This window comes from Vespa mandarinia, chromosome 24, assembly GCF_050613455.1.
Source record: "Vespa mandarinia isolate Hongniang chromosome 24, ASM5061345v1, whole genome shotgun sequence".
In the NCBI taxonomy this organism is placed as follows: domain Eukaryota; kingdom Metazoa; phylum Arthropoda; class Insecta; order Hymenoptera; family Vespidae; genus Vespa; species Vespa mandarinia.
Genome location: NC_140833.1, coordinates 2,778,421 through 2,791,136, shown reverse-complemented (window position 1 = coordinate 2,791,136; position 12,716 = coordinate 2,778,421). Strand labels below are relative to the sequence as shown.

Sequence of the window (12,716 nt, the reverse complement as noted above, 5' to 3'; positions counted from 1 at the left end):
TTTATTCATCATTAATTGAAAGTAAAAAATTAAAAGTTTTATTAATCATTAACGCGATACTCATCCTACTCCAATCTTAACATTTTATTTTCATTATTTTAAATTATTAAAAATTGAATTGAAAAAGAGAGAGAGCGAGAGAGAGAGAGAAAAAAAGTCGATCATATGTCGAGTCTCGATAGAAGCTCCATAAGTTTCCCGCCAATTTTTTTATCGCACTCTTCGATTGGAATACATTCGAATGACGAGAAAACAAATATTTACTTTCATGAATTCAATATATCTATTATGAATCGAATAATATAATAATAATAATAATAATAATAATAATAAATATCGATTTTACGTTAACTATCGATATCTATCGTTCTACCGTTTTTCCCGCCAATTTTATTTCGACGATATTCGAATGTGTAACGTCGAACGTGAAAGTAGCACGACGTAAGATTATTAAAGAGAGAGATAAAAAAAGAAAAAAAAAGATTACAATAAATATTACAATATTAAACTCGTACAACAATATATTTTATAAATCAATCAATCAATCTAAATTTCAATAAAAAATAAATCCTTGTTGAATGTCTCGAACGTGCGTTCTTCTTGTATAAAAATAACAAACAGAAATTTATATATATAAAAAAAAAAAAAAAAAAAAAAAGATGTCGAATTGATAAAAATTTTCATTCAATTTCGTCAAATTAATAATACAAATGAAGATTTAAACGAACGATCCTTAATGAATTTCTTATTCGAGATATTTTTCTTGAAACGAGAAAATTGTTAAAAAGCAAAATTCTTTTCTTCCCCCCTCCCCTCCCCGCCCACTCTCTCTCCCTCTCTTTCTCTCTCTCTCTCTCGAGTAATAAAAGCGCATACGCATGATAGATAGGAGCGCCATGCGGTGACGACGCGAACTAGCGGCTTGTCGCGACACGTGCTCCGGCTCATATACGCCACTCTAAAGAAAGAAAGAGATCGAAATACGTACACGTATGAGAGATAGAGATAGAGATAGAAAGAGAGAGAAAGATAGTGATAGATAAATGCAGAATTTGTTCGAGATGCTTTCAAAAGTATTCAAAGATTAAAAGACATTAATCCGTAATAATTTCTTATCATTCGTATGAAATAACAAGGACTTAAAAGGATAGAGTGGGGGAAGAAGGTTGTGGAGGGGTAAGGGATGAGGGATGATGAGGGGAGGTAAGGGGTGTTCGGGAAGGAGAAATATGAGGAGAGGGTTATGTGAGGTCGCATCAAGCGTGTGCGCAACTGCGCATACACTTTTTTATTGTACGAAAAAACCAAAGGCACACTGTGTTAAAAGTGAGAGAGACAAATGCATATACGTGTGTATATATGTGTATATATATTACATATATATATATACACAAACACATATATATATATACCAAGTGTATTGTGAATAAGTAGTAACAGAAAGAGACCGACGATGACGATAAAATATACGGAAAAGGAGAGGAGGACATATTTTCATTCGTCCATCTATTCGTTAAGATTTATGACAGAGGATTATTACCTTTTGTCGAGTCCACGTCGCCATGGGATCTTGAATACCGGGTGACAATGTAACCAAAGATTATGACGACTCCACCGAAGATCATTGTCGCTATTAACACAAGAACGGTTGAGTCCGTTCGGTTGAGAAAGATTTTCCCTTGTGTGTCCTCCATCTTTCGCGGTGACAGGCGTGTTACGGCACAACAAAGTAGTACGGGACCCGTTTATCGTTTCAATTCGTAAATTAATTAATCAATCGATTAATTAATTAATTGATTGATTGAAGAGAGAAAAAAATTAATGAAAGGTTGAAGGAAAGATAAAAAGAAAGAAACGACGACGACGACGACGACGACGACGACGACGACGACGAGCACGACGACGACGACGATGATAATGAATAATAATATTAATAATAATAATATCGCGCACGAAAGAAAAGAACGAACGTGTTATTCCAGTGTTATTACTTTCTTATTAAACGAACACTCGTGACAAAAATCTATCGAAAAACGAACGAACACATATATATATATATATATTATATGTATCTTCCTCGTCCGTAGTACTACACTCTTACATACCGTACACGCACAGTGTGTAACACAACGCGGCGTACTATTTAACCACTACGCATACAAACACACACACATACACACGCGTGCGCACGTATATACACGCACGTACGTATATCCACGGATGAGATTAATCGGAAATTAATTGTTTCCCCCCCCTTTTTTTTTCTTTTTCTTTCGCTTTGCGGTTTATATAAGTACCCCCAAAGACAGACGAGTACGATGGTGGTGTATAAGCAAAAATGTTGAAGAAGACATAGGAAGAGATAGAAGAGACCGATACAAAAAAAAAAAAAAAGAAAGAAAAAAAGCAGATAGCGTGTGTGTGTGTGTGAGAGAGAGAGAGAGAAGGAGAGGACAGAGATAGAGGTAGAGATAGAGACGAGTAGATAGAGAGAGAGAAAAAGAGAGAAAGAATATGCACGATACACCACACATACACACACACACATGCAACATGCACACACATACACCCACCACACGCGCACCCTCACGCACACGCACACGCCGGTTTTTGAGGGAAGCTAAGGAAACGGGAGTACTCTCGCGTGCGCACGACCGCGCGTTCCGAAAACACGCAAGAGATCACGCAACGATCGCGGCACGATGCGTAAACCGCACGATGATAACCACGAAACATTCGATATCTAGACGTAGAGCTGACATTTTTCTTTTATAGTCTCTCTCCCTCTCTCTCTTTCTCTTTCTTTCTGTCTTTCTTTCTTCCTTTCTCTCTCTCCTTCTCTCTTTCTCTGTCTTTCTCCCTCTCTTTCTCTATCTCTTTCTTTCCTTCTCACTCTCTCTCTCTCTCTCTCTCTCTCTCTCTTTCTCTTTCTATCCCTCTTACATCGCTTTATTGATAACTAAGATAGTTGATCTCGGTCGGTAAAGGTAGAGAGAGAAAGAGAACTTCTATTATTCTTAACCTTCTTATTCTTTTTTTCTTTGTTCAAATTTTCTTACAAACGTCTCGATGATCTTTTAAATAAATCATTTATAACGTTCATTCATTGATCGTTTTCAATTGAATTAATTCGTATTTGTTTGATCGTTCGTCAATATTCTTATTATTATTTTCTCTTATATCTATTTCTTCTCCTTTTCTTCCTTCTTCCTCTCTCCTCTTTCTCACACGATATATAACGGCGATGATATACTTTCAAAGAAACACCATACCGGGTGGTATCTCTCGAATAATTATTGTTATTGTTATCGTTGTTGTTGTTGTTGTTGTTATTGTTGTTGTTGTTGTTGTCCTTTATTACGATATAAATTTATTATCGACACGGCATATCTCGCGCGATTAATAAACATTCGAATTTCCTGATTATATTATTATTATTATTATTATATTTAGTCACTCGAATTTTACGATTAAAATGTTAATCCTTCCTTCCTGTTTCTTCTTCTACTTCTTTGTTTTTCTCTGTTTCTTTTTCTTTTTTTCTTTTTTTATTTTATTTTTTTTTTTTTTTTTAATTTTGCCTTTCGACAAGCGAATTAACCTCACTGTTGTTTCGTCGGCCTTCGAATAGGTGCTGTGATATTATCGTTAATTTCGACGAATAATTATTCTTATTCGATTATCTCCTTCGTTAATCTCTTATTTTTTTTTCGGATTCTTCCTTGTAATCGAAAAAAAAAAGAGATATACGAGCTTCTCTCTCTCTATCTTTTTCTCTCTTGAAAGTAATTAAAAGTACGTTGGTTCGTTGTTTCTTTTATCTCACGTTACTACTTAGAAAGGATCCCTTTATGATATTTTAATATTTTCTTTTTTGACGATCCACGTTATAATCAATATCCCAGAGATCTCTACGATACGAGATATAAATTCGTGTCTCGTTTCGTTTTCTTCTTTCCTTTTTACTTTTCTTCCTTCCTTTTCTTTTTCGTAATATATCTCGTTTTATCAATTTTGATAATTATACATCAAATTGATTTTTCTCGCGTGACAAAAAGAAAAAAGAAGAAGAAGAAGAAGAAAAAGAGAAACGAGAAGAGTAGAAGAAGGAGGAAGAGGAAGAAAATAAATAAATAAATAAAAGAAATAAAATAATAATAATAAAAGAGTAGAAGAAGAGGAAGAAGAAGAAGAAAAAAAAGGGGGGAAAAAAAACAAACAGCGAAAAGAAGAGAAGATGAAAATAATATGATCCTTTGATGAATCAAGAGGATGTTAACGATGAGTTGTTTCGGTCACTACTATCTCGTTCGAACACTCGCGAGTATCGCGGTACGATTACCTTCTCGCACCGCGTTACCGCGCGACTTACGTAAATTAAGCGACTAATACGAACTCTGACGGTACATTCTCGAATTATATAAAGGCGAATCGATCAAAGAGTGAGAGAGACAGACAGACAGAGAGAGAGTGAGAGAGACAGATAGTCAGAGAGAGAGGGAGAGAGGGGTTTATATAAAAACAGCGATGCATTTGTGGGATAAAGAAAACATGTATTTGATGAAACGAAGAATCATGTGCCGATTATTATACATATATTTAATTCCTTGTCTTTCTCTCTCTCTCTCTCTTTCTCTCTCTTTCTCTCTTTCTATCGAGCTACTTAAGCACAGATACACATATACATTTATGTATACATTATATATATATATATATATATATATATATATATATATATTTATATATGTACGTTTGTATACATAAATAAAAGCTGTAAACACGATAATTTTATAACATGTAGATGAAATGATATATAAACTTTATCTATAGATTGGTATATATTATATATAAAGTTTACGATGAATTGTTAAACTGAATCGAAATTGTATGAAAATTTGAAAGAATTCATGACCCATTTCGTTAATCTACGATTAAATTAAAACGTAATCGAGTCGAAGTTCAATAATAATGTCTCTGTTAAAATATTCATTATATTCGTGTAGTAAGAATTATGTATATTGCATATACGTATATATGTATGTATGTATGCATGTACGTCTATATATATATATAGAGTAATTCCGCAAGCAATGACCTACTTTTTTTTAAAGTTTCAGTACATTGTCAGTTTAATCGATATTCGAAGAGAAAAAAGAAGATATATATATTCGTAAAAAAAGAAAATGATAACATTAAGATAAAATTATAAAAATAATTGTAGATTTTTCTGAGAAAAAAAAAAAGAAAAATCAAAAAGAAACCCAAGAAAAAACCCATCTCACTTATACTGTCCGGATTAGATGACCCATGATTCGGAGAGTCATGGCCCAAGTAAAAAAAGAAAAAAAAAAAAAAGAAAAGGAAGAAAAGATTTTGTACAGTAACAATATTTCTCCCGCTCGCATAAAATTTTTCTACATAAAAAAAGAAATGTTAAACGTTCTTCGTGAAATTCACTTAACATACCGCACATATCGAATTCTTTTCTTGACGTATGTATGACGACACCCTATATAATTGTTCCATATATCCAACATGTTTAATTATTATCTTATTTGTCAAAATTTTCTTTAAACAATTTTTCCATTCGACGATCTATGAATTTTACAAACTATTTTGACTTATTTTATCGCTTAAAACGATCCACCTTTTTACGTCTTTTAAATTCATTGTTTATATTTCATTTATGTTATATATTTCAATGACTTTACGTATTGGAGATCGGATTAATTCTATTTAGCATTTTGTCTGACATAATTGTCTGTCATAGGGATTTTTTTTTGCCTTTTTTTAAATTATCTACGAAGAACAATCGAATGAGATAGGATTCTGATTCTTTATTTTTCCTTAGTATCTTTTCTTTTTTTTTTTTATACGAGGCATAAATACATTGTCCCGATTGTTGTCCTTCATTTAAGAAAAGCTCATAACAATCATTAAAAATGATTAAAGCGAAGACTTAGAAATTCGCTATTTTCGTATGTAATTAAGTTTATACGTCGTAAGGACGTAAAAAATTGTATAATTTTACGATTGGTGATCAATTATCTTTGAAGAAATAAAAAAAAAATTGAGCCATATAATATATCTTCAGGATAAACAGGTGTATACGATGCATCACTTGTTTTTTCAATGATATTACAAACAATATCTCGTCGTACGATTGTAAACATTATTAATCTGTAAATGCCATAAGTCGTATTCTGAAAAAAGAAGATAATTATATTTTGATCGATTGTTGATTAAGTAAGATTAAAAAAAAAAAAAAAAAAAAAAGCAAGGAAATTTTAACGAGAGTATTCAATTCAACTAATTAATATCTTAATTTAGAAACGAACAATATAGTATTGTTTATAATTTATATTAACAATTGTCAGTCCTACTTTGAGTCACATTTAAAATATCTGAAATATATATTTACGTATTGTATCAATTGTATATAAATACAATATACATATATATATATATATATATATATATATATATATATACACAATATATAAATACATTATACATTAATATAATAAAAATAGATATAAAAAATTGTATAATTGATACTACTATCCACATAATATTTCTAATTAAATTTTCAGCTTTATTTTCATTTTAAAGAGGCAGCATGATTCAGAATACAACTGGAAAGTAAGCAAATTGCATCATCTCGTTCGTGGCTTTAACCTTCCGCGAATTCGCATTCGGATTCTAAGAAGAGCAATATATATATATATGTATATGTATATATATATATATGACTGGATTTCCCCTTCTTTTAGATTTTCCACTTGATTAACGAGTATAAATCTTTCCTAGAATACTTGCGTCATTTATACCGATTAAAAATGTTCAATTTAATTCGTTCATACACATATATATATATATATATATATATATATATATATATATATATATCGATAATAGGAAGATTAGAATTTACGATCATCTTGTAATATTGATAATAATCCTTATTTTTAATATATTTTAATGAACGTATAAAAAAAAAAAAAAAGCGTGCACATATATGTGCGTGTGTATATGTATCTGTTTATCTGTGTGTATGTGTGTATTAGTGCTATGTTACACCTGTTGCTTTTAAAGCTATTTTTGCGATTTCTTTTTCTTTCTTTCTTTTTCCATTTTTGCTCTTCAATTGCCACTCGAAGATGGATTTAGTAGGTGGAGCTATAATCAGTCGATCTCAGAAAGACTTGACTCGTTTCTAGCAGGAAGATGAGTTGTTGTATTCAACCCGTTACTTGCTCCGTTACTTTTCCTCGTTTCAAATATCTTCGTCCTCGATTCGGTGGTTTTCCTATGTGCGCGCGAGCACAAGCAAGTTTTATCGTCTGGACGAGAACGCCAGTAACGTATGAAGAAAAGGAGATGTACTTTTATTTTCGGAAATTATATATATATATATATATATATATATATATATGTATGTATAAATAAAATGTTATTTCAGCATCAGCGTGTAAAAATAAATGTTTTACACGATTAATTTCATAAAGAAAAAAAATTATATTAAATATGACGTAACAATTGCGGAAAATAAGTTGAAAGTCATAAATGTACGATTTGGCACGTATAAATATTTATCGAATTATTTTTATATCGCAAAAAAAAAAAAAAGAGAGATAGAGAAAGAGAGAAAGAGAATGAAAGAATTTTGATCACGATGCTTATTTCATGAATATTATATTGTTTTTATTTAGGAGCTCTTTTGACGTTCGCGTTTTACGTCACAATGGCGTCACGTAAACGTGGCGGCATACGAATGATACAATAACATCGAATATGATTCGTAAACAAACGTAAATGATAAATTTTTCGCATTAATTTTCTTTTCTTTCTTTTTCTTTTCCCTTGTTTTCTTTTTTTTTCTTTTTTTATTAAAACGATGCAATAAACGCTAATTATTGCGTAGTCCTGTAGATAAGTATAGAAAAAAAAAAAAAAAAAAATAATCGAACTTATGTTTGATTGGTAGGAGTCTTCGACCCCAAGAGATATGCACTGTGTATTTACTAACAAAAGTCGCGTGTTCATATATATTAATTCCACGCGCATGCTTATATATATATATATATATATATATATATATATACAATTATTTTCTATGTGTCTTTTTTCCACATATATATATATATATATATATATATATGCATATACGTATATTTGATTGGCCAATTTCGAAATTTTCAATTAAAAAAATATATTACTGTTCATTATTAAATATAAACTATTAAAGATTAACTACGGTACTAGAATTAATTTACAAAAAAAAAATTTTGATTCATATAAAACGATATAACGTAAAATTAAAAAAGAAAAAAAAAATAATAACAAATAACATTCATTTAAATATAAGAAGTATTATTATTTATTTATATATAAATTATTGATCAATCAAATAAATACACACACATACATATATACATATATATATATATATATATCAGGAGTATTCTCATCGAATTTTTTTCTCAACTAGATATTTCGAGACGTGTATAATATACTCAATGTGTCTTCCCTGGACTTAGGTCAATGAACCCTGAGGACAAATTTAAAGGTCATTTGCCCTTAAGGCATTCGTTTATCGAACATGCCGTTTGTCACGTTTCTGTTTTTGTCAAATTTGATTAAAAGAAAAAAGAAAGAACAAAAAGAGAGAGAGAAAGAAAGAAAGAGAAAGAGAAAAGAAAGAAATGAAAGAAGAAAAATTCATGAGGAAAGAAAAGAGAGTAATAAAAAATATATGACCAATTATTAATATTCAGCAATGTAATAATTATTAATTGAAATGAATTATTTGTAATCGATATAGCGTACTACGCGTTTGAGATATTGTACATATAAAACGACAAAGATTGAATATTTCATCTTCTATTCGATTAAAGTTAATTGTCTTGATAATTCTTTGTAATCGAATACACATTGTGTATTCTTCTTTGTCTGCTCTCATTCTCTTTTGCCTTTTCAATCTGCTTTCTACATATATCACGTGACTCGATTTACTCAATTTCAAGATTACTTGTACGTCAATTTCATTGGATCACTCTATCGATCTTTATTTACAAAATATATATATATATATATATATATATATATATATATATATAAATTTACAATAAATTAACATCTCAAATATCAATTAAATTCTTTTTTTTTTTTTTTTTTTTTACTTTATATCAATCGATATCATTTATGATAGATCAATAAATTAAAATGATCTCATTCAAATCGATCGATCAGTATTAATAACAATTAATAACATTTGATAATAAGAGACATGAAAAAAATCTATAGAATTATTAAAGATTTACAAATCGTTATTAATTATTATTAATTTTAGTTTTAACTTATCGTATTGTGAATATTTATTGTCACTCTTTCTCCCTTTCTCTCTCTTTTATACACATACACATATATACTCACGCACACGCACACGCATACGCACATACACGAGTTTCAATGTACACGTACGATCATTGACATTTTTCTCTTTTTTTATTATATATATATATGTATATTTTTTTTTTGTTTTTCTTTTACGCAAAAATTTGAGATCAAAAGAGCGTACTACTTTACCGATCGAGCGTGTCGCAAATTTTCTCGGCGGGAATTTAAAATGTTCGTAGTACGCAAATGTTCATTTAGTGTAATTTGTAAAGAAAAAAAAAAAAAAAAAAAAAAAAAAACAGCAAAGTATTAAAAATCTCACGAAATATTAGCGTAAACTTCGACTTCATTCGTATCTTATTCATCTCGACATGGACACTTATATCCGAAGTGTACATGAACTTTGAAATTGGCAATGTGCCATAAGAAATGTACGCAATACTCCGAGGAAAACCAACTTGTGCTCGCACGATCAACACGCGTTACCGGGAAGAATAATTTTGGGAAGCTGCACGTTCGTTGCATGCCGCACGTTGCGTGAACCTATCAAAAATCTGTGGATCTTCTTTTTTTTTGGATCGACAGACGAACAAGAGAATGAAATATTCATTATATCATCTCGATCGAATTAAAAGTAATCGTAATAATCGAATAAATTAGAAACGAATCTTTTCTTTCCTTTTTCTTTCATTTCGTTTTGTTCTTTTTCTTTTTCTTTTTCTTTTTTTTCTTTTCTATTTTTTGTTTATTTATTTTCCTTTACTTCTGGTTTTCTTTTTTTTTTCAATTCACGTAACCAAAAACGATTGCAAAATTTGATAAGTGTTATTCTTTGATAGGTGTTATATATATCGTCAATGTATATATATTAGATCGAGTTATTTTTAACTAACCGATTGCGTAACAATTCTCTTCTCCAAACTTTTACATTATAGTCATACGGAAGAAACGCATCCGGTGAAAAATATCATTGGCAAGAAATATAAATAAAAAAGGGAACACTATGGTATGTTTTTCCTACATTTTTTTTTTATCGAACAACTTTATAGACTAGGATATAAGATCTCTCTCGTTTATAGACACGAAGGAAACGATGAAATTGAAAAAAAAAGGTCTAACAAGAAGAAGCGAAAATAAAAATGAAGATTTCCAATTCCATTTTTTTTTAGAAAAAATGACATTAGTGACAATAAATTTTGTCGTACACAATGAAACATTATTTACGGTTATACCTATATATGAAATAGTACAAAAGAAAAAATAAATAATTAAAGTATACTCAAAGACTTCCTAATGTAAATGTTTCAAAAAAGGAAGAAAAAAAAAAAAACATGACAGGAGAAAAAAAAGAGCGGGAAATTCGAATTATTCTGTAGCTCCGAAAAATAAATGAAAAAAAGAAAGAAAAACGAGACGAACAATTCCCAAAGTTCCTGTTATACGTTAAAAATAAAAAAAAAATAATTCTTCGCAAAGAATAATTTCATAATTTAAATTCTTAAAATATTTCTTCGCAAAGAATAAAGATAAATAAACAAACCACTCACCATTTTCGTTGAATATAGGTGACAATTGAATCGTCATATCGGCAAAATTGGCCGCGTCCGTGGTATCCAATAATAATAATGCAGAAATGTTCCTTCTCTTCTTATCCTCTTGATACTCTTGAAAAATAGTATGTAAAAATTCTTTTTCGTTATCTATTGTTGTCTCGTCACTTATCCTTTTTTTCTTTTTTATTCCTTTCTTCGAATTAATAACACTCCTTCCACTCTCTCTCTCTCATGAATGATAATAAATAAGATCTTCTTTTTATTTATTTTTTTCTTCTTCTTCTTCTTCTTCTTCTTCCTTTTTCTTCTTTCTTTCTTTCTTTCTTTCTCGTTGTACCTCTTCCTCCTCCCTTTGTTCTTCGTTATATCCAATTTAATCGATGAACAATTAAAAGTGGATCAAATAATTACTCCTCATATTTTCTTGCTCGTGATCTTTCTTTCTTTCTTTCTCTTTTTTTTTTTTTCTTTTTTAAGATATCACCAAAGTCAAAACGATTTTAATTATCTCGTTTTGAGTCGTGCAAACGAAAAGAAAATAAAGCCGAATGAAGTAATGATAAGAAAAAAAAAAGGGGGACGTAAAAAAAGAAAAGAGAAAGAAATTGAAGAGATTGTATACGATATAAAACGTGCTCTATCACAACCGAGCACTGGCATCATGATACTGACTCGCGAGTAACGTGTTCCCGCCGGTTTATGAAGAGCTCGTTTAGATTCGTTTGCGCATGTGTGTGGATTGAATGCAGTAACACGTGTTGCTGTATTTACATACACTCGTAAACTTAACGTTACGTATATATATACATATACATACATATATATGTATATATATAGTTAACGCTCGTCATCACATTGAATTCTCGACGGGGACGGTTGTGCGATGATAACGGACCGATAACACACGTATACTAACTCTATACATAACACAAGATGAGTTTATAAAAGGCGGAGTTTAGAACTGAGTAAAAACCCAAATCATAATGCTCTACCTCGTAATCTTATTCGATTGTATTTGCCTTACTATGATTCAGAGGGATTATTTATGTTTTACGGATTTCATTTATCGTCATATCAGATTTTTCCTGCTTTTCTTCTTCTCCGATAATTAATTTTTATTTAGGTATATACATGTATATATATATATATGTGTGTGTGTTACAATTTTCTTCTTGTTTTCTTTTTCTTTTTCTTTTGTTTTGTTTCGTTCCGTTTCGTTTCGTTTTCTTTTGTTCTCTTTCGTTCTATCTTTTATTGTTTCTTTTTTTATTTATTTATTTATTTTTTTTTTTTTTTTATTACTTTATATAATATCCATACACACACACACACATATATATATGTTATTTGTTTGAATATTAAAGATAAAAATGGCGACATTTTTGATTATTAAAAATCAAATCAAAATACTTCATCAATCATTCTTAGTCGATCGTATTCATCTTACTTTTGTACAGAGACGATTTTTACATATTACTAATTATGTTTCTTTTTTTTCCATCTCAACGCTTATTTTTCTTTTCCCGTCTGATATATTAATCGGTATTTAAATATCTGTCGTAATCTTTCTTCTATTTTTTTTTTTTCTTTTTTTTAATTGGTCTTATCTCTTTTTTTTTCCAAATAATTTATATTTCATACAAATGCATATATGTTAATTATTTATATACTTTTGTATTACTATTTTGAAAACTTATTGCGTCTGATTTATATTCGTTTCCTTTTTTTTTTTCTTCTTCTTCTTCTACTACTTTTTCCATCTTA

General features: G+C 29.8%; 1 protein-coding gene across 7 annotated transcripts in view; it reads right to left on the bottom strand.

The window, feature by feature from the left end:
- Positions 1-11,813, bottom strand: part of LOC118442876 (transducin beta-like protein 2) — a 45,512-nt gene extending 33,699 nt beyond the window's left edge. Inside the window, exons 1-2 of one of the 7 annotated variants that reach the window (XM_035869116.2) lie at positions 10,947-11,810; positions 1,541-1,694 (exon numbers count right to left, since the gene is read on the bottom strand). In XM_035869116.2, coding sequence (XP_035725009.1) covers positions 1,541-1,694; positions 10,947-10,949 — 157 coding nt within the window. In that variant the 5' untranslated portion in view covers positions 10,950-11,810. Of the gene's footprint in view, positions 1-1,540; positions 2,024-2,105; positions 4,201-4,220; positions 4,500-10,946 lie in introns of those variants that run through there. The other 6 variants (XM_085663806.1, XM_035869119.2, XM_035869120.2 and 3 more) reach the window with 6 other exon arrangements.
- Positions 11,814-12,716: the final 903 nt, after the last annotated feature.